The sequence below is a fragment of the Dermacentor andersoni genome, chromosome 4 (assembly GCF_023375885.2).
Source record: "Dermacentor andersoni chromosome 4, qqDerAnde1_hic_scaffold, whole genome shotgun sequence".
NCBI lineage: Eukaryota > Metazoa > Arthropoda > Arachnida > Ixodida > Ixodidae > Dermacentor > Dermacentor andersoni.
Window position 1 is genome coordinate 199,821,243 of NC_092817.1, and position 23,611 is coordinate 199,844,853.

The 23,611-nt window shown below is 48.0% G+C and overlaps 1 protein-coding gene across 1 annotated transcript in view; it reads left to right on the forward strand.

The window, feature by feature from the left end:
- Positions 1 to 23,611, forward strand: part of LOC126538527 (uncharacterized) — a 122,575-nt gene that overhangs the window by 85,842 nt on the left and 13,122 nt on the right. Inside the window, exon 10 of the mRNA XM_050185388.3 lies at positions 5,216 to 5,354. Coding sequence (XP_050041345.1) covers positions 5,216 to 5,354 — 139 coding nt within the window. The remainder of the gene's footprint in view (positions 1 to 5,215; positions 5,355 to 23,611) is intronic.

Consider the following 23,611-nt stretch of genomic DNA (forward strand, 5'->3'; position numbering starts at 1 on the left):
CACAGCGTTGCACCTGAGCTATGAAATGGAGTAGGCTTGCCTAGTGACATTCGACGTACGGTTGCAGTTATCGTGTTTACCACACTGCGGTGCTAAAACTGCCTAATATCTTTATGTCAACACTAGCATGGAGCACGCATACCGATTCTTGATCGAGCCACAATCGCAAAGTCGTCGAACCATAGTATGAATATTGCACATATAATACCTCTGGCCATCTCTGGGTGTGTATGATAAGCAACCTCCATGACTGTACCTCGCAGCACTGCATGTGCGCGCTTTGAAACGCGGCACTTATGTTCGCGATCGTTTATCAACACTCAAAAAAACCTCGGGACTTTAGACAAGCAGTGGCAAGGTGCTTGACATCGTGGAATTGCACCCGTGTTTACAATCTAATGAGAAGTTAGTGCTTCGGCATCCTTCCAGCAGCAAGTTCCCAGTGACACTTTAGCGCATTTTTCTCCCGTCATTGGAATGTGCAGCTACATGAAAAAAAACAAAAAAAAAAACGTAAGTACCAGTTAAGATTTCCAACGCGCGAGAAGGTGCACACATCGCTCTCGCTGTTGGCACACTCAACATCGTCGTTGCCGCCGTTCTGCCATCGTTTTCCATATCGGCTGTCGGTTTGAACATGTACGGCAAAAATACAAGCTGTTCGAGACCGCGAGAACGTTCCGTAATGCTTACAGCTCAGCTATGAAGCCAGAACAGAACAGCGTGCTACGCTCCGAAACGGCGGCGCCGACCGGCGGCGCCGACCGGCGACTGCCGCGAATGACGTCACAGCGGCCCCGACCAATCACGCGCAACAGTGGCGTTCGCGCGATGCCCTGAGGCACTGGTGCGCGTTTTCTTGAAAAAACAGCTGCTTGCATTTGTTTCCTTCTTTTTGAACCAGATATTCGTGTTCAGGGGACTCAAAACTGTAGAATGCCGCAGAGAACTCATTTTTTTCGAAAAGTGGCATGGGCACGTTGACTTGCCAACTGTAGTCCAATGAAGCCAGGCTGCTGGCCAAAACATGTACGTCACCAACAAGACTTTCTCAATGCGAAGGAGACTGCACATGGATTTGTACTGCACTACCACGGGTGTCAGTCTAGCTTCTGCGTCTGACCTTGCGCTCGATTGCCAATGAGATGTGCGACTGCAGACACGGCTGGTATAACGTAAAACTGTTTTATTCTGTTTTTATTCCAAATCCACCATTAACCCTCCTTGGTAGGTCGCAATGTCTAGGGCCCAGCCGAAGGGGGTAGAGCTCAAGCCATTTTGACTTATGACAAAGGGCTAATGGCGGATTTTGAATAAAAACAGATTGGAACAGTTTCACGTTATCCTGGGCCATATTGCGAGCATTCGCTTATTTCTGTGATGCCACAGCGGTGGTGAATGTCTTTCAGTATTGCTGTACCTCGGGAGCTATGCTTAGGAGGCGCAGAGAGCAGGTGTAGCGTGGATTGGTGGGAAAGAGTTGCACTGGATTCTTATGTGGTCACTGACTATGAACAGAGTGGCACGCACTTTTTCTCTTGTACTTGGAAGGTTGCAGGACCTGGAGCACACTGAACTAACATGACACTGTGCTTGCCCGTGTGAATGGTTCCTGTGGTTTCTGTACTGCATGGGCAGCCAAGCACAAAATTTAGGGGACGTGAGATCTGAGAAAACGCTGAATATCTGCGCAGCCTCACAATGCAGCCTAGTGTTTGCATTTACAGCCTCTACCAATATATGTGAACAACATTGTGATGTTTAGTTTTACTGACTACTGTTAAAGGCTGCTCAGAAATTGAAAGTTTTCTGAGATCCCATGGTCTGTAAACTTTTATGGTTGACTACCTGCTTTGCTTGCCTTAACTTCTCAAATGCGTTTTTTCTTTTCTTTTTTGAAAAGGACCTACCATAGTTGCTCTTTTTTTTTACGTGATGTACTTAATAATAACATAGCTATAACACAGAAATGTACCCGTAAGTAGCATGAAAAATATAATTAAAGAAAAGCAATCATGGTAAAATGTCTACTCCCAGTGGCGGGCTTGCCTTGCACCACAAAGTGGTGGATCACTCAATAGGAGAGGCTGTGCTTGAAGACCAAAAATTCACCCAATAATTGGATTTTCAGTTTTGATATTTTCACGTTTCCAAGACCCTTTATTTCCATAAGATTTTAGTAGTTTTGACCCAATAAAGATGCTTTGAAAGTTTATTCTTGATTTGTCTAAACAAAAATATGACACACTTGCAATTTTGGAGAGAAAATAGCTTCTGTTCCAGTTTAGGTATCGTAATAACTCTTTTTCTACCTAAAATATAGATGCCTCGAGTGTGTGCTAAGCCCAATTTTAATGCACTATGTTCTCAGAAATTTTTCTGATGAGTCATGTGTTTCACTTGTCAAGATGGCATTTTTCATGGGCCCCAACTCTACTTCAAATTTACATAGGACATTGGTTTATACTTTAGCACACACCTTAGACATTCTAGATTATTTCTACATTCTCATCACGGTGTTTTCTTTCTCTTTTTTTTTGTGTGTGTTATGCTAATTTTTCTCCAAACAAATGGACCCATTTTTCACTGTACCTGGAAGTACTACTTGGCCCAGGATTAGTAGTTGGCTTTTAAGCGTAGAATTTCAAGTCTAAGGGGTTAAAATTTCGTCGATGCATCTGCGTGTATTTGTGTTTGTTTTCACAAGTATTTTACGTGGCACTGCATGGCACAAAATTCACAAGAAAAAGGTTGAACCTCTCTTTTAACGGCATAGCAATTGCAGTGACAGATAAGGTTATGCAGCATCCATGCTACTTCTTGGCACCATGCCAGCCAAGACTGCTTCCAGTCACCGTGTGTGCATTTGTTTGGCTGGTGCACATTCGTTGTGATGTACCATACATCAGCACTGTGCTCCAATATGTGGCCTGCAAGGTCATGCAAAAGCTAGGCAGTATAAGTTAAAGGCCGACTGCAGTAAACATTTATGCAGCTTTTTCTAAAAGCCATTTTTTCAGTGGCGGACATACAAAGAAGGCTTTGTGCCAGATTTTGTCCACAACATGCGGATTGGTTCACCTGAAAAAGCTTACAAAGGTTGGAATTTTTCATGGCAAATCTCCATGTTTTAAAACATCTTAAACATTTTAAAACGAATGTTTTAACCCTTCAATGCCTAAATTCTCAAATGCTTCGATGCTATCAAGTCATAAAATGCTTCACTCTCCAATGCACTCATACCTCATTATAACAAAGCTGAAGGAGGTGCTGAAATTACTTCATTATATCTGTTATTGCCCTTTATTTTATGTCCAACATTAAACACAAAAGAAAGAGGTGGCTTTGTGGCTCGCGAAACCGCTACCCAACTGCCACATATATACGATGAAATTTTATTATAACAGTAAAAAAAAATTAATTTGGAGGACGCTTAAGCCTCGCCTTTAAGAGTGGAACGCGATAGCATTCAAAGATCCCCGACTGCTTCTCACGCTTTCTCTCAACTGGAGCGTACGTAGCTGTAATGTTTACCGGGAAACGCTGGCCGCAAATACTATGCACGAAGGCAGGCTTTGTGGTAGAAACGTGGCCTCTTGCTTGGGCTGCAATGTGATAAAGGCAAGCGCCAGCTGGAGGTATTGCAAGGAACTGGGTGCGCCACTCTGTGGCCCCCAGGACATGCACATGCCGGTGCACGCAAATGGCGTACGCCACAGTTGGTCTGTGAATGGTAGAAACGCTGGAAAAGGGGTTTGTTTGAGTTTTAGCGCAACAAAATTATGTTTTCTCGTATAGTCAAATTACAATCCCAAGAGCTATCACGTCTGTAGGTTGTGTGTAAGCCATAGTTTGCTATTTTTCCACCAATCTTAGCTTGAGAAATTCAATTAGTTCAGTAAATTCCTTGCGTCACATGGAGGGCCTGGGCATGAGTGGCTCGAAAATCTTTTTGCCGAAACAACGTCTGACGCTGGACGTCGACGCCAGATTTTCTGCGACACAGGTTCCTTAACACTAGCACGTTGAACTCTTCAGAATTTGCAACACACAACTACTTAGCATCTGACGAGAGAGCTTTTACGATAGCTGCGTTTTGTCTAAGTGTCATGATCTTTTGCTTCCACTTGGCTCAGCCATATTGTTGTGAAACTGGCCATTTAACTATGTGGTGATATCCCTGTTGCATGCTGCGACGCAGACAGATTATTCCGTGGTTGAGCAGCACGTGGTACACAACACAGCGTGCTGACTACACAGCTGATCCTGGCTGATCTGGCACCACTTTGTGAAGGTGAAGGCCAGTGGACCTCGTCGCACTGGTTTGGCTGGCTTGTGGCCTTCGAGGTTGCACCAGCCCCAATGCAATTTCAGAAGCCACACCTAGTTGCACAAACCGTCGCATGGTGATGCAGTTGATGCTACAATCTTTCGCACCTGTTGCGCCACTTTGCAGCGGAGCAGAGCGCTAGCTGCTGCTTACCATTACACTTCTCTCTCCTGTGCATCATGCAGATCGGCACAAGTTGGGTGCAGCTTTGTGTGGCCTCCGAGATTGTGCCGTTGCAATCTCCGAGGCCTCACCCAGGCCACGCCTAGTAGTGCCAGCCTGCATGAGGTGCTGCAGTGGGAGAGATAAGTGTGAGGGATGGCAGTGAGTTGCAGCTTGTGCATGGCTATGCACTGGGTTAAGAAAGACCAGTGTTGCTCAACCACGTATTTGACTCAGCGACATGGAACTTTTGAACTGTTGCTTCGAACCCATGTTGAACCCCTTGTAAAGCAATATTCTCAGCACGCGACAGTCAAATATTTTGTTGTTTCTGAGGTGAAGATAGTTCGTCATATCTATTAGTTTGTCATATATAGCAGGACAATTTTAGTTTCTTAAGACAAGGTTTAAATATATGGACCTCTCAGGTGATTTCAAGGGGAATTTCATTTACTTCGTTCTGTCCATTACTTGATTATATCCCATTTTATTAAAACAATGTTTGAGTGTATTTAGTACCTGAACACTCTAACACTGAAAAAAAATCTGATTTCTAGGTGTCTTTTTTGGTGCATACAAATGCACACACACTGCCTAAAGGGAATACTTGTGCAAATTTGCCAATGTCTTGGGTTCAGTTCAGCTTTTTGGGAGGGCCATTCCTCATCTGTGGATGCCATTGCATGCCTGTAAAAGTACCTATTGTGTTTTTTATGTGTGCAGTCCAGTACATAGATTCTGAAGAAGATGATGACGAGTACGAGGATGAAGAGGACGAGATGGATGACTTTATCGATGACACACCGCAAGATATTGACTACTCCAAGCATATCCGCGAGATCTTTGGCTACGATAAGAACATGTGAGTGCGCCATTTTCTTCTTCAACCCTCAGTCATACATTCGATTTGGTCCAACCGGCTGGCCAGTGCAGCAAAAGCAAAAACAGCTGATGCTCACAATCTGTGTGGCATTAAAATTGTGGGGGTAATACCACTGTAGCATATACTACAAGACCTGCAGTACAGTCAAAGTTGGCATTTGCTCATGGATGTCAGCTACCATACCTCTTACTGATATAATGAACACACTCGTGCAATGTATGCACCCTCATATTGGTGATAGAAAAACCAGATCTCTCTCCCTTGCATATTCGTTCCATCAGCAAATTTGGTGCAAGTTGATGTCTCCTTAGTTCATCCAAGAATGATGCTGGTTGATGTTGCCTAGTGCCTTCTATTTATAGGTGTGTGAATAAGATTTGAACAATGAATGGAATGTTTGCCTGCTTGATTCATTCTTCAAATCGGATAGTTGCTGTTTGTAAATACAATTAAACTTCTATCAGTCTAACAAAGTGTGTTTATATACGATTTCAATATAACGAATTTCACTGCCGCTACAAACGAATGCTGAGGCAATAAATGAAAACTTCTGCAGGCACAGATGGTCAAATGATTGAATTACGTCTCAGCTGTGGCTACACATGGCTGTAAGTGCGACTGAGCACATACACAGCTGCACACCCTGCTTTAGAGGTGATCTGCCACGTGTGCAAAGAGTGGGCATGCCGAGATGGTGTGGCATCACGTAAAGTGTCTTACCGCTCATTCAGTATTGGAGGTTGTGTAATCTCGAGCTTTGGTAACCCATTGGAGCGAGAGGCAGACAAAGCATTCGCTCCCCGCTGCCGGCGCTCTTCCTGATAGCGCCTCCCAGTGCGGGCGACGCCATCAGCTGCGTGGGCAGAGTGCATGCAAAAAGCGTGGCTGGCTTCGCTTAATTCGTACCACCAAGAAGATATCGTTGACATACGTCGCATGAAACCATATCATCGTCGCACACTCCCAAATTTATCAAAATGAATTGTATTTCATTCGAATTTGCTTTTTTCGATTGCCCAATAATTCGAAAAACTCTGCGGCCCCTTTTCGTGTAAGAAAATTCTATTGGCGACTCTACTTATTTCTGTAAAAGGTTGAATTTCAATTGAACAAAATTTCAATATAACGAAGCAAATTGTCGATTTTACCGACTTCGTTATATCAAGGTTTAACTGTATAAATGTTTTTAGAATAGTTTTAGAATATTTCAGATCGCCAGCTGTGCATAATAAAGCATAAAATTGGAGCAAAATTGGGATAAGTTTCATCCTGGCTGTCATGGCAGACATAAAACATGAGAAGTTATGTAGTGCACATTTTGTATGTCGGTCAAGGAGCCAGACTTTTTTCCAGCTAGACCACTATCATTTGCACTCACTTTGATTCCTCAGTACGCGAATAAACTGCCTAAGTACTCCTAATGCTCCACATGGGCTTTTAAAAAACAACACATTATAACTTGGAATGTAATGGCAGAAACTTGCTAAAATTGTGAATGTGCTAGGATGCGAAGGATTCTTTGCATGAAATGTGGGAGTGGCTGTTTATCATTCAGAATCTACATGAAAAGTATTAATTATTTGATTTAATTCAGTTCTGGCACTATTCAATTCATATTCTATATGCCTCGAAAATTGTGATTTGCACACCCAGGTCCTCTATCAAAACCTTGCGTAGTCTATGCTACGCGTGGCATAAAATGTGAGAGTGATGTAGTTAGTTTGCACTGTTTGTCGTGGTTGTCAAGGTGCAGTGTGGCACTACACTGAAACCACAATATTGTGACGATAGATTGCGTTTATTTACAAGATGAAGAATGCAAAGTATCGCTCAGTGAAAGCAGTTCACAGCGCCACATGCGAGCCAGCCCAGCTTCGTTTTCCTCTTCATCCAAACTTCATTCACACGTTTCACTTCCCCGTTTGCAGACGATGCCCGCTGGGCGAGTCGTTCAGAAGATTGACTGTAGAATGACTTAAGGCACGCGACATGTCTCAGCTGTGTCTTTCTAGAGCGGTCAGCATCGCTAGTGACGTGGGAGATTACGTAAGTAACATCACTGAGGTGATCGAGAATGATGAATGGACTGAAGTAGAGGGCCAAGAAGTTCCGACACAGACATGGACCGGTGGCAGGCATTGTAGTGGATCTTTCAACGCTGTTGAGATTCCAAAGTTTGGAGGTGTGCGACGCAATGGGCTTCTGCTCGGCGCAATGTCTCTGCAACCGAAATTTTCACGTCTATCGTAAAAGGAAGAATCATGTCAAGACAGCTGCGAGGAGAGCAAGCGTAGAGCAGATAAAATGGAGCGTACCCTGTGGTTTGTGCTTGGAATTTACATAAATGGATAACATGTTCACCAAAGTATTCCTTGTGCACTCTATGAGTCCATTGATCTGCAGGTGATACAGAGTGGCATGGCAGAACTAGCAGGCAGACAGACGCAGGATCATCTCAGCGACGTTGGCGATGAACTGACAGCTGCGGTCACTGATGATGACTCGTGGAGGACCGTGGCATAGAATTACAAAGCGAAGCATGAACTGTGATATGTGGAAGGCCGTTGCAGGTATTGCCACAATTTCTGTGTAGTACGTCAGATGGTCGACACAGACGTCTACCCATCGTTTGGCACTGTTTGATCGTGGAAATGGGCCCGAGGAGATAGGCACCAATAGGCTTGAAGGGAGAGTTAGGAGGTGGTACAGGATTAAGAAGTCTGGGTGACATTGCTGTGGGACGCTTGGGATGTTGGCATTGTTTGCAACCTGACATATTTTTTCGTGTCGTGTCGCATCTTGGGCCAGTAGAACATTTGCTGGAGGCAGTAAAACGTTCGGGCAAAGCCCATGTGGCCACAGGTTGCATCGTCGTGCATGAAGCGAAGAACATGGGAACGTAAAGTGCGCAGAATGACGAGAAGCAGGCGGGCTCCTTGGCTTGAATAATTTTTCTTGTAGAGGATGTTGCCATGGACCACAAAACAGCTTGGGTTGGCATACTGATTCGCAGAGGGGAATAGAGGATCTAAGACACAGTCGTCACGTGCTTTCTGGAATGTCGCAAGACTAGGGAATCAGGCATTGATAGTGTCGATACACTGATCGAAGTTGTCGGCGCCGCACCCAGTTGTAAGTAGAGGTAGGCGCGATAGGCAGTCAGCGTCTGTGTGGCGGTTACTGCTTTTGTAATGTACTACAAAGTCGAAACTCTTGTAAGCACAGGGCCCGTCACGCAAGTTGGCCAGAGGGGCCCGCCAGCCAACAAAGGGAATGATGGTCGGTGATGACTGAGAAACGACGGGCGTAGACGTATGGGGCGAAACTTGTGAACATCGAAAACGACTGCCAGGCACTCCTGTTCTGTCACTATGTAGTTGCGCTCTGCCTTGCTCAATGAATGGCTAGCATAGGCAACCACGTGTTCAGCATTGTCATGGCGTTGGACGAGCACTGCACCGAAGCCGATTGCACTGGCATCAGTATGAATTTCTGTAAGAGCTGAAGAATCAAAGTGGTGCAGCACCAGCCCCGATGTCAGCATGAACTTTAACTGTGTAAATGCAGAGTCAGAATCCAGTGTCCAGTCGAAAGGCACCTTTTTGCAGCAAGTCAGTCAGTGGTTGCAAAATTTGGAATAAAGCGGCTGAAGCATGAGCATAGGCCCAGAAAACTTCGTAAGTCCCGGAGAGATTGAGGCCTTTTGAAGTTGCTGACAGCGGTGGCTTTCTGTGGATCCGGTCTAACGCCATTTTTGTCAATTTGCCAATACTTATAATTTGTCAATCTGCCAATTTGCCAAGGAATTTGCCAATACCCAGATCGCAAGTCTAACGAGGAAAAATAAGACACTGAATGTAAGCAATCAATAACGTTGTTGATGCGAGGAAGTGGGTAAACGTCATTCTTGGTTATGGAGTTGAGACGTTGATAGTCGCAACAGAATCTCCATGACCCGTCCTTTTTCTTAACCAAGATAACAGGCACAGCCCAGGGACTTGCACCGGTGGTTAGTATCTTGCTGACTTGCTCTGAAATGATTTTGCGCTCCGATGCAGAAACTCTGTAAGGCTTCTGTCAAAGAGGATGCGCAGATCCGGTGTCAATCTAGCGACGAGTGCGTGAGCTCGGTACTGGAGTTCCCTGCGCCTTCTGTGCAAAATCAGATACTTTAGCGTGTCTGGCCAACAACATAACTAAGTATCTCTGCTTCTGCGAGGGAAGAGACTTGCTAATCATTTTTAAGTACTCCGATTCTGTAACAGAGACATCAGCAGGGTCAGACTTAACGCAGTCGCTCAGGGATCCAATGCAAATGCCACACTCCTTTTCGAACAGGGCAAGCCGCATACCTTCCGGGAGCATAAATGACTTGGTTTACAGTTCACCGCGCATAACTGTGTCTTTCCGCCAGTAAGTGATACAAGGCAATGAGGCACAAACATGTTTTTCTTCACACTAGGCAAGGGCAATGACTCAATCACCATGTATACTTGGGTCGCTTGTCAAAGCACTAACTAGCACACTGGACGAGGACCAAGCCAGAAAAACAATCTTTAACCACAACGAAGTGGTCGCTTCGACAGGGAGGCTGCTGGGTGGGAGCGGACATTAAAACTTCGCCTGCTCCACAGTCCACAGTCGCACGACACTCTTGTAAAAGGTCAATACCAAGGATAACGTAATGCATGGAATGAGCAAGTACTGCAATTTCTGCCTTGAAGGCCTTGCCGGCGACACAAACAGACACGGTTCATACACCAACTGGACACAAAGATGCGCCACTCACTGCCTGAAATGTAGTAGGCTTGTCCCAATAAAACATACTTTTATGGCCATAGTCATTCCTTGAAAACTAAACTCATCACAGAAACAGTTGCTCTGCCGTCTATCAAAGCCATTGTGGGAACATCGTCAACAAGAACATAAACCTTGTTCTGAAGCATCAAAACTGGTGGAGGCACACTTGTGTGCAATGCGGTACATCCTAGCGACCTCACCTCCATCGGCTGCACAGGCTGGTTTCCCGGTGGCGGAGATGAAAGACGCGGCCGGTGTCATGGAGATGGTGATCATTGCTGGCACATTGTAGGTGGCGTCAGGCATCGCACAGAGGTTGGAGAGCCACTAGAGACATTCTGCTGGTACACGGGCTGTTGGGCAGTTGGATCGAAAGGCCAGTAGGTGTAATCGGGCTATTGGCTTCACCGTGGGAATGCTGTGGATCGCTAGGAAACTGTCATACGATGTGTCCACGAACAGAGCACTGGTAGCACACTAGGCATACACGCGTCACACCAAAAGTCGTGGTATCGTTAGTGTACTCGGCACACTGTTCCCACTCTGGAACGAAAGGGGACGGTCGGCTGTTGTAGCTGTAACTGTCGTTGGGCACCTAAGGCGGCTCGACATTAAAGGCCACTGGTAGCGAAGCCCTCAGCCAAGGCCTGCGGTTGCCCTTGTTGAAACTTTCAACACTGATAGTTGTGGATAGTACATCACACTGCATGTCTCTAGCTTGCACAGGAACAGAAGCATGCCGATGTAGTTCCTCGCGTACAATGATACGAATGGTGGAGCAAAGGTTGGCAGGTAGGGAATCATGGCATACATCGACAGTGATGACCGTCATGACATTGGCCAGACGTCCAAACTTTGAAGTGATGCGACGTGTATTAATGGCCTTGAAGGTTCGACAGTGATTAATCACTTCAACCTCTGATTCCAGACTCTCCTTGCCAATGAGGAAGTTTTAAACATCCTAGGCAATACCTTTGAGACTATGGCCCATCTCGTCTTCTTCCGCCATGTGGGCATCCGGCGACTTGCACAACTTCAATACAGTCAAACCTCGATATTGTAACGAAGTTGAGGAACACAGGTTAACAAAACAACAATATCTACTAAGGGCGAACCTGTGCCCACAATTAAAAGTCACTGCGATCGTGAAGAAATTCCCGCCAGTCGCGTTCTAAAAACTGGCCTCGAACCGTCTCCCTCTTTCTCTTCGCGCGGCACCTAATGCGCGTGGCGCATGCGAGCCGGGTCCAACTGGTTGCCCGTGCCACGAAGCTCACTGCCTGTTGTTGCTGAACAACACCACGGTACGGCGTGCACAGTGTCCAATACAAAGGGCGCGCAACTTGAATGTCACCAAGTTTGTCGCGGCATTGTCCCCCTCGTTACCGCATCGGTCCGATGCGTGAGAGGAAGTAGGGGTTCCTGTGGGCTCTCACTTTTTTTTTTTTTTGTTCATGACCTCTCGTTGTAGGGTTTCATGCAGACAACATGCACAACTTCCGTGGAATTGCGCCGTCTTGGGCTCTCGTGTCCAGCAGATTTCACTTGGTAAGTGACGTCGCTTATACGACGAAGTATTTCGTAAGGACCGAAGTATCGCCAGAGAAGCTTTTCAGACAGTCCACGGCGCCGCACCGGGGTCCATATCACACGTTGTCACCGGGCTGATAATGAGCTTCTCTACGTTGCTGGTTGTACCGGCTGGAGTCGATGCGTTGTTGGTGGCGTATTCGGTACCGTGCCATTTGTCGTGCGTCCTCGGCTCTTTGCAAGAAATCATCTAGGTCAGATGAGTTATTGTTTTCTACATCTAGCGGAAAACATAGCATCCAAAGTTGTGGTTACTGCTCGGCCGAATACAAGTTTAAACAGGGCGACTCGTGTTGTTTCTCGAACGGACGTAATATGCGAAGGTGATGTACGGCAAAATTTCGTCCCACAGCCTATGTTCAACATCGACATACATTGAAAGCATGTCAGCCAGTGTTCTTTTGAGGCGTTCAGTTAAACCTTTTGTCTGAGGGTGCTAAGCCGTAGTTCTCCTATGATCAGTATGTGTCATTTGCAACAAGCGTTTCATTAGGTCCGCAGTAAAGGCTGTTCCACGATGGGTAATAACAACTGTGCGAGCGCCATGCCTGAGCACGATATTGTTGACAAAGAATTTTGCAACTTGTGATGTCTTCGTTGCACTGTACAGGGAATCAGTTTCTACGTAATGGGTCAGATAGTCCGTGGCCACAACTATCCACTTTTTGCCTAGAGATGATGTTGGGAAGGGTCCAAAGAGGTCCATACCGACTTGTTGGAATGGGGCTTTTGGTGGCTTTATTGGCTGGAGGAGGCCTGCTGGCTTTACGGATGGAGTTTTGCGCCGTTGACACTCGCGACAAGTCTTGACATAGTGCTGCACTGATGCTAATAACTTAGGCCAGTAGTATTTCAGACGAATCCTGGCGAATGTACAGCTCACGCCCATGTGTCCAGATGTCGGTTCATCGTGACATGCATGCAAAAGTTCTTCTTGCATAGATGTGGGTACGACAAGTAAAAACTTTGTCTCGTTGTTCTCGAAGTTTCTCTTGTAGAGGACACTTCCTCGCAGACAGAACGAGGATAGCCCTCTAGAGAAAATTCGCGGGAGGTAAACGTCGAGTCCCTCCAGGCGCTGTAAAAGTGGAAGCAATTCCGGGTCATCTCGTTGTTCTGGAGCAATTTGTGACGCGTCAACAATTCCAAGAAACGAAAAATCCTCTTCTTCTGACACAGTTGTCTCGACGGGTGCGCGTGACAAGCAGTCGGCATGGCTGTGTTTCCTCCCGGAACGGTATACGACAGTAATGTCATACTCTTGAAGCCTAAGGCTCCATCTTGCTAGGCGTCCAGATGGATCCTTGAGATTCGCCAGCCAGCAAAGCGAATGGTGATCACTGACTGCTCTGAATGGTCAACCATAGAGGTAGGGTCGAAATTTACATATCGCCCAAATGACTGCAAGACACTCTTTCTCGGTTGATGAGTAGTTTGCCTCTGCTTTGGAGAGCTTACAGCTGGCGTAAGCTATTACTTTCTCCTGGCCATTCTTCCACTGCGCCAGTACGGCCGTTTGCCCTTTCGGGGGCATGGCACAGTTAAGGGAAAAGCCCTTAATCCAGCTTGATGGTACAGGCAGAACCTATACAGGTGACTCGCTTCTCCGCAGTAAAAACACAGAGGCCTGCACTCATGGTCACGCCAGGCGTCACTTTTCCGGGGCCTTTGTTCCACAAAACAAGGTGCACTACGTGCTGGAGGCAGATAGGCAGCCGGTGTTCCAACAGACGAGGTGCACTGCGTACTGTCGGCGGGTAGGGAACGATCGTCGCAGCTCCTCCACTACTGTATATCGCGGATTGCCTGAGTATGTGGGCATACGTTGGGGCGCTCTGGATCCCATATGACCTGCCTCAGTTTGTCCCGGACGTCTACGATAGATAGTGCAGTTGGAGTTTGAGATGCCTGCAACTTGTTGAGCTCTTCCCTGATCACTGACCAGATGAGCTCCTGCAAGGCTTCAAGGTCGTTCGGCACGCCTCCAGAGAAGACATGGGCAGGTGCACAGCTTGCCTCACGGTTGTATTGCGAAGTCAGCTGTTCCAGTGTCTTTTCGATGGTCGTTGCTTCGTATCTGAACTCGGCGACCATGCACGGTGGGTTGCGGACAAGAACTGCGAAGAGTTCCTGCTTTACTCCACGCATGAGATGGCGCAGCTTCTTATCTTCACTCATGTTTAGATCAGCACGCTTGAAAAGGCGGGACATGTCCTCAATGTACATCGCCACATTCTCATTTGTGAGCTGGTTCCTAGCATGAAGTGCAATTTCCACCTTTTCTTTACGATCCGTGCTGGCGTATGTTGCTAGCAGTTGTCATCGAAATTCCTCCCAAGAGGACAAAGAGGATTCGTGGTTTTCATACCACGTTGTTGCAAAGTCCTCGAAAGCAAAATATACATTACGGAGCTTCTGTCTCTCATCCAATTCATTAAAGCTCGCCACTCTCTCAAACAGTTCCAACCAGTCTTCCACGTCTTCGAACGAGTCGCCATGGAATGTTGGCGGCTTGTGAGGTTGGCTTACGACCAGCTGTATCGGTATTACCTGGCTAGTCACTGTGGCGGCGTCCGTTGTCTGAGTTTCCCTTGGCGTGAAGAGAAGAGGGCCGAATTCAGGCAAGTCACCTCGAAGATGCCGGCTGGTCCGCTGGTGGTCGGAGCTACGCTGACTTTCGTTTGTGGGGCTTTGACTCGTACCCCACACCTCCACCAGAAATGTAACAATGTTGAGGAACACAGGTTAACAAAACAGTGATATTTATTAAGGGCGAACCTCTGCCCACAATTAAGTCACTGCGGTCGTGAAGAAATCCCTGGCAGTCACGTTTTAAAATTGGCCTTGAACCGTCTTCTTCTTTCTTCTTGCGTGATACCTCGTGCGTGTGGTGCGTGCGAGCCGGGTCCAACCGGCTACCTTTGCCATGAAGATCGCTGCCTGTTGTTGCTGAATGACGCCACGGTACGGCGTGCACATTGTCCAATACGAAGGGCTCACAACTTGAATGTGACCAAGTTGTCATGGCAATATATATCGAACAGCATGGTGATCACGAAATAGTTCAATATAGCCAGAATTCGATATATAAGATCACATATAAAACATGTAAAGAACTTGTAGAAATCAATCAATGAACCATTTGTTGCACAGTAAAACTCACTTGAAGCTTCACATAAAGTATTTATTTCTCTGGCTGGAACTACTGTAGCAGTGTAGCCTGCTTCTTATTGGCAGCCATGTGCTTAACCATGATGTCCTGAACGTAGTCTAAACGATCCACAAGCAATAGGGCGGTGCCTTCTGTTGTACCGCAGTGTCTTTGGCAGTGTCTTCGTTTGGCCGCTATTTCTGCTGCTAACTCCACATTCTAAATGACAAGCCCCCCTCTACACAGTGTGACACTCTCGAACACCAAAGAGAGGAGCGGAGACAATATGGTCACCTGCACCCAAATTTAAACAGTCAACAGGCGAGTTGGCACCGACTTCAAACGCACACGTACCCAAACCTACATACACTTCACCACACACGATACACTGACGAGTGCCCGTGGTGCGGTGACACCCCAACGTTACCGCACATGACGTAGATGTGCCCAAACAGACCAACACACAAATTCCATGCAACTAAAAACACAATAAAAGTTGGTGCTGGGCTAGTTGGTGATGCATTCTTTAAAACTGATCGTAGCATGTGTTCGTCCCTTTTAGCGCTGCCATCAGTTTTAAAGAATAAAAACACAAGATTTTAACAGGCAGTGGGAGGCATGGCTTACGGACGCGGATCAGGATAGCCAACTGGCTCTCCTAGACCAAGCCTACCGAGCCGCTTGCGCTGGAGCCCTGGACTACGTGCCCCAACCACGGGACCTCAAATTTTGTTTTATTCTATAATGTTTCTCTCTCTCTCTCCACATCCTTCAATAGAAGCATTTTGAAACACTGTCAATAATGAAGTACTTAGTGGCATCTACCATGGGGTCTATAAGTGAGCCCAGTGAATGCGCTGTCGCACGTCTTTGTGGAAGCAAACCGCCATTCCCCACGAGGCGTGACAGGCGCAGAGCGCAGCACAGAGGGCGGCACAGAGCGTGGCACAGAAGAGGGGTCAGTGCGGCAAATGCAATGCGCCGTTGACGTTGTCGAACTAGCCAAGCTGCCACTTGCGTGCGCTGCTACGTTCAAATGGCACCCTCGGCATAATCAATTTGCGCAGCTATAGTGCGCAGCAGTCGGGAACGCCTATCGTTGCGGGAAAGCTTGCCACCTGTCAACAGAGTACATGTGGTTTGAGGTGGCAGAGTTCGATATGTTCATTTTACGTCTGACCCCGTTCGAAATAAAAAATTAAGAATGCATGCAATTTTCCAGTTGATATAGAAAGTGTTCAATATACACAATAATTCGATATATCGGTGTTGAATGTATCGAGGTTGTATCTCTTCAGTGTTCGTTCTGCAAGTCTCCCCGGTGACTTGACCCGTCTGTGACAACCTCTGCTCCGCACCTTTCTTCTTTGTTGCTGGGTCTCCAAAGCATTTCCTAATTTCCTTCACTAATAATTCCGAGATTGCCAAAATCTCTTCATGGTTCTCAAACCATACCAACGCAGTGAAATCAAGGAACAACTCCACATTAGACAACTGGCTAGTGGCATTCCAGCAGTTGGATCGACTCAATCGCTGATAGTGGCTGAGCCACTCATCCATGTCGTCGCTGAGTTTTCCCGTGAAGGTTCGCAGCTCCTTTTTGTGGTAAGGAGATGCCCTCACGGACGGTTGCTGGGTGTCTCTGTTCGAGCTCATTTCTCGAGGTAGTGATGCCAAGCCCATAAGTCAACGGCTGTGGGAAAGCTCGTACTGTTGGGCTTCTGTAGTCGACAGACGGTGTCCCTCAGGTAGCACAAGGTAGTAGCTGGCTTACCCCGCACCTTCCACCACGATAGTGACGTTGGATTGCATTTATTTACAAGATGAAGAATGCAAAGGTATTGCTCGATGAACATAGTTCACAGCGCCACATGCGAGCCAGCCCAGCTTCGTTTTCCCTCTTCATGCAGACTCCGCTCGCACGTTTCAATATAATGAATTTCATAGCACCACCAAAATTATTCATTATTTTGAAGTGTCACTGTATCAGAAATGCGTAAATTGGTATGAAAAATTAAATTCAACAAGGGAATCCCCTGCACTTGCAGGCAGTTTACAGCCAAACCTCAATATAACAAACCTTAATTTAAAATTTGCAATGTAACAAGCTATTTTAATTTCGTGATCTTAGTTGCATTGAAAACCATGTATTTTCTTTTGCGATTTAACAAAGTAATTTCGTCACAGGGCTTCAACTTATCGAAGTTTTTCGCTATTTCAAGCATGTACTTAGAGCCTGTATGGCCAGTAAATCTAGCAGAAGCTATAAGAATGTCAGCCGAGCCAAAAGTTTTTTCATGCGCCCTTCTGCATGAAAAGTTTCAGCGGCAGAACTACTATCAATGTGCACGTGCCGATACACAGTAATCGGGAAACACCTTTGTGCCAATTGTCGCATTGGTAAAAAACTTGCAAAGGACTTGGGGTGCCCTGCAGCTCACAACACTTGGAGAAACATGAGAGCTGACGATTCTTTCTGCCCCAGAAGGACGGAGAGGGAGTCAACACACACTAACATGACCAAGCACGTGTAGAGGGGGCATGCCTATCTGGCTTCTCTTCGCGCGCATGCATGCCCGGGCCAAGCACTGTATTCTGGACGCGGCAAGTGCATAGGCAAAGCCAAGATAGTTTGTGCTTTCTCGCGCAATTTCTTCCCGTGCGGCTAGTGTTGGCGGTCACGTAATTTTAAGGTTCGGAGACACAGCCGCGTTATGACGCACTCGCTTGCATTGTGACTATGAGTTCATGGTCATCGAATGAGATCTGTTAATGTTTGCCTGAGTGGGCATGACACCGATAAAACTACGAACCTTACTTTGTGTAGCTGTCTCTTTGCTATCGCCAACAATGCTCTGCCTTTCTGGCAAAACTGTGACCTTTTTTTTAGGCGCCCATTCCTGGTTGAGTATCGGCGTCCCTCAACGTAACCGTGTGCTTGTGCCACTGCTCGCGCATTCGTCGTCATCTTCTTCCACAGCTGGCTCCGATGCCGCTCATCATGCCATCGTTCCCATACTGCTCCTCTCTCTGCGAAGGTGCTGATGGCACTGGCCCACTGACCGTCGTGTGGTGATTTCGGTCTTAAATTCTATGCCTCAATATGCCGCGAAATGAAAACACATATCGAGCTGCGCTCAAATTTCGCATTAGTATTGTAGTGGTTGCACACGTTTTTATTGTTCAGGACGAATATTCGTATCTTTTCACATTTTCGTTTTTAATTTGTGGGCGCCAGCTGTGGCCACCAAGTGCAGTCAGCTATGGCGTGCAAGATTTATGCCACTGTGCGACACACCACAAGCAAATCTCGGTTGACGTGAGCCATGACGATGCAATGCTCTCAGCACAATCTGTACTGCACGCACTGGCGCTCATAACTGCTCTGTTATTGCCCGACCTTCTTGCACTTTGTTTATTAGTTCTTACTAGCAACATACCATCCACCAGAAATGCTCTTGGAATTTGTGAAATTGGTTTTAGTGCTAAAACTTTAAAAACCGCGAATTAACTAAATGTGCGATTCAACGAAGTTTTTTGCTGCTGGTACAACATTGTTATGTCGAGGCTTGATTGTATCTGCAAATGCTTTTATGTTGTGGCCAATTTCACACGATAGGAGTGAGAACACGCATACGTGTGACGAAGTCATCTCCGCCTGGTGTGTGTACAGCTTACACAAACCTTGGCTCTGTTAACACCACATAAGTGTGTGCCCGGCCGTAAGTCCACATACCATACTGACAGTCGCCTACAATGAAATTATGCACCACAGTACCGAGGATGTTCCATCTGTGGTAGGAAGAAATGTTACGATGCAGGGTGATAGCAACCACTATGTGGCGATTTTTGAGCATGTGTCGGCTGTGACAGATGATTCATGAACCATGCAGTGGTGTGTTTCTTCAGAGCGTGAGTAAACAAACTTGGGCTGTATTCTTGGATGATCATATCGGAGATACCTTCATTTTCGCTATATTGTCACCCAGCTATGACAACTAAAACAGTTTAGCACCGACAGATTGAGAAAAAACGTCTGCCTTTAGCGATGGCTGGTCCTCGGAGAGCACGCGCGCAACCACGAACTTCGTCGTTCTCGCCTTAAGGGTCCCGTGTCAACACGTGGAAACCTATTTCGCGTCATTGCTCCCCTCTCAAAAGCGACCGGCCCGGTCGCTTCAAGGGCAGCGGGCGCGCACTATGGGCAAGAGTGCCAACATGAAAAGACAAAAAAAAACATACAGGAATGTACACAATGCTGAAGCGGTTTGTGAGGGTTGCTTAGCCCTGGCGTGCGTAGTACGGCTTCATCCGTACTACGTGGACGACTTCAGCACGGGGACGGCGTCGGTTCAAGCCAGGATCAGAGGTTTGAGGCACCACCTCGTAGTTCACATCACTGAGGCGGCGTACAACTTCGTACGGGCCGAAGTAGCGGCGCAACAATTTCTCTGAGAGCCCGCGGTGTCGGATAGGTGTCCACACCCACACGCGGTCGCCTGGTAAGTACTGGACATTCCGTCGGGTCCGGTTGTAACGGTAGGCGTCGGTATTCTGCTGGGTGCGGATGCGATTCCGAGCAAGCTGGCGAGCTTGCTCGGCTTTCTCGGCGAAATATTCAGTGTTGTCATTCCTTGTGGTTCCCTGGTCTACCGGGAGCATGGCGTCTAAGGGGGTTGTAACGCGACATCTGTAAACAAGCTCGAATGGTGTAAGCTCGGTGGTCTCCTGCACAGCGGTATTGTAAGCAAACGTGACGTATGGCAAAATTTCATCCCATGTTTTGTGTTCCACATCAATGTACATGGAGAGCATGTCGGCTAATGTTCTGTTTAGGCGCTCTGTTAAGCCGTTAGTTTGGGGATGATAGGCTGTGGTCTTTCGGTGGTCGGTGTGCGTCAGTGTGACGACTTGTTGCAATAACTCCGCTGTAAACGCCGCACCGCGGTCAGTAATGAGTACAGCGGGTGCACCGTGGCGAAGCACGATGTTGTGGACGAAGAAGCTGGCGACTTCAGCAGCAGTTCCCCGCGGCACAGCTTTCGTCTCCGCATAGCGCGTTAAATAGTCAGTTGCCACGATTATCCACTTATTTTGCAAGGATGACGTGGGGAACGGCCCAAGAAAGTCCATTCCCACTTGCTGGAACGGCGCCGGAGGCGGATCCAAAGGCTGAAGGAGGCCGGCAGGCTTGACGGGTGGAACTTTACGCCTCTGACAGTCACGGCATGTTCGCACATAGCGCTGAACCGACGAAAATAGGTGTGGCCAATAGTATTTTTGCCGTATGCGCGCTAATGTCCTCGCGAAGCCTAAGTGGCCGGCACAGGGATCGTCATGACACGCCTGTAAAACTTCCTCGCGCAGTGCCGCCGGAATGACGAGAAGGAACGTTTCCTGGCGGTTCTCGAAATTTTTCTTGTACAGGACATCGTTTCGCAGGCAGTACGACGTCAATCCTCGTGAAAGAGGGCGTGGGACAACAACGTCAGCTCCCTTGAGATATCGGATGACTGGAAGCAGCTCAGAGTCTGCACGTTGATAGTCAGCCATGCACACCACGTCGACGACACCAAGAAACGGCAAATCTAGCTCCAAGTCGGAGGATGTCAAAGGAATAGGAGAAAGTGACAAGCATTCAGCGTCACTATGCTTATGGCCGGATCTGTAGACAACAGTTATGTCGTATTCCTGGAGGCGGAGGCTCCAACGAGCGAGGCGACCTCACGGGCCTCGTAGATTGGCAAGCCAGCAGAGCGAGTGGTGATCACTGATCGCTCGAAATGGCCGGCCGTATAAGTAGGGTCGGAACTTGCTGATGGCCCACACGACTGCTAAGCATTCTTTTTCGGTCGTTGAATAATTAGCTTCTGCTTTTGTCAGACTACGACTGGCATACGCAATTACACGTTCTGCGCCATCTTGCCATTGAACCAGAATGGCCCCGAGTCCTACGTTGCTGGCGTCGGTGTGTATTTCAGTTGCCGCGGTGTCATCAAAATGCGCCAGCACTGGAGCGGATTGAAGGCGTTTACGCAATTCGGTGAAGGCCTGCTCTTGTTCTTTCGTCCACGCAAAGGGCACATCTTGTCGCGTCAGTCTCGTGAGCGGTTCAGCAATCCTTGAGAAGCCTTCAACGAAACGACGGTAGTAAGCGCAGAGGCCCAGGAACCGCTGAACAGACTTTTTGTCTTTAGGACGAGGAAATTCGGCAACGGCAGCGAGTTTTTCTGGGTCTGGTCGTACTCCTTGGGAGCTGACCACGTGGCCTAGAAACTTGAGTTCCTGGAAGCCAAAGTAACATTTTTCAGGCTTGATGGTGAGGTTGGCCTTGCGTATTGCGGTAAGAACACTTCGTAGCCGGGTGAGATGTTCATCGAACGTGCTGGAAAACACAACAACGTCGTCTAGGTACACTAGACACGTCTGCCACTTTAGTCCAACGAGTACAGTGTCCATCATTCGTTGGAACGTAGCAGGAGCGGAACAGAGACCGAAAGGCAGCACTTTAAATTCGTACAGCCCATCAGGAGTCACGAAGGCGGTTTTTTCACGGTCACGCTCGTCCGCTTCGATTTGCCAGTAGCCTGACTTTAGGTCTAACGAAGTAAAGAACTGAGCATGACGCAGACGGTCCAAAGCGTCATCGATCCGTGGCAGGGGATAAACGTCGCGTTTGGTGACTCGGTTAAGCTGTCTGTAGTCAACGCAGAAGCGGAGTGTGTTGTCTTTCTTTTTTACTAGTACGACAGGCGATGCCCACGGACTTGTCGACGGCTGGATGACGTCATCCTTTAGCATTTCTTGAACTTGACGCTTAATCGCTCCATAGGTGACACGCGATACGGATGCTGACGAGCAGGCCGCGCCGACTCCTCTGTAACTATCCGGTGTTGCGTAACGGAAGTGCGCTGGACTTTGGATTCCGTGGAAAAACAGCCGGAGAATTCTGTCAGTAGGCCCAGCAGCTGATCCTTCTGGACATCTGCTAAGTCAGCATTAATGTGGACGCGGGTATTCAGGCTGGCGTGAGTTGTTGCGTCCGGTGAATTCACTTGTAACGTCCCGATATCGGAGAAGTCAGCAATTTCGTTCAGGAATGCCACAGCTGTACCTTGAGGGACGTGCTGATACTCATGGCTGAAGTTTGTCAACAAAACTTGCGAGCACTTATGCTGTATTCGAACAAGGCCCCGGGCGATGCAGATGTGTTTTTCAAGCAGCAGCGGGATATTTGCCTCGGCAATACCCTCATAGCCATCGAATGCGTCGCAGGTGACGAGGGTCAATACGCTGCTCCTTGGCGGCACCGTGATGTTCTCGTCAACAATCCTCAAGGCGTGGACATACGTGTCGTCAGTGCTGCTTCCTGCTAAGGCCTGCGCCGTCGAAAACGTTACCCGCGACTTTTGTAAGTTGATCACAGCTCCATTAGCCTGCAGAAAGTCCATTCCCAGAATTAGGTCCCTCGAGCAGCTTGAGAGGATAACAAAATCTCCGAGGTACGTAAACCCACGAATGCTCACTCGCGCTGTGCATCTCCCTACCGGGGTTAGCAGATGGCCTCCTGCAGTTCGAATCTGCGACCCTGTCCACTCGGTAGAAACTTTCTTCAGCTTGCAGGCAAGGTCCATGCTCATAACTGAGGTGTCCGCTCCAGTGTCGATTAACGCCGTTATTTCTTCGTCGTCTATGGTGACGGGAATGTTCGACGTTACTACCTCTCGTAAGGTGTTCGACTCCGTCTGTACGTCTGCGCCGTTCTGTTTTCGTTGTTGTCGTCGTAGTGGAGGATATTGCGTACGGTCGTCGTCAGCGGCCTCACCTCCGGAGGTCGCTGAACTCAGTTTTCCCGACCCGCCGGGCTAGGCGAGCGGCGTCTCAGAGCGCCGCGAGTAAAAGCTTGGCTTGGTGATGGTGACCTGTAACGAGCAGGAGACGACGAACGGGGCTCCGGCCATCGCTGATCATCACATTGCGACGATTTGTGACGAAACTCTCTATTTCCGGCGGCCGCTCACCAGGTCGTGGACGAGGTGCATTCGGCGAGAATCCACGAAGCCCCAGATGACGATAAGGACACATTCTGTAGATGTGCCCGGCTTCGCCACAATGAAAACAAAGGGGTTTGTAGTCTGTGGTGCGCCAGACGTCGCTCTTCCTAGTCCGTGCTTCGGCGGTGTGCGGTGGGCTGCGAGGCAGCCTGAAGCTTACGTCCATTTGTTGAGTGGGGTGTACCATGCTGCACGCACTTGAGGGTGGCGGACGGCGTACTGCTTCAGCGTAACTCATTTCGGCATGCGGTACCTGCTGTGGCGCCTCGTACTGTCCAGGAACATGGACGGCCTGTCGGACCTCGGCGCGCACCATTTCCGCAATGGAAAGTTGTCCCACAGGGGCAGTGGTTGTCTGCATCTTCTGCAGTTCCTCCTTGACGACAGCCCTGATGAGTTCTCGCTAGGCGCCAACGTCGTTACCGAGGGTAACGGCAGAGAGCTCCCTTGAAATCACGGCGTCGCGGTTGTTTTGCCTGGCCCGCTGTTGAAGGGCCTTTTCCATAGTACTGGCTTCGTCATGGAACTCTGCAAGTGTCGTCGGCGGATTTCGAATTAGGCCAGCAAAGATTTCCTCTTTGACGCCGCGCATGAGATGGCGCACCTTCTTTGTTTCAGTCATCAAAGGGTCCGCACGTCTG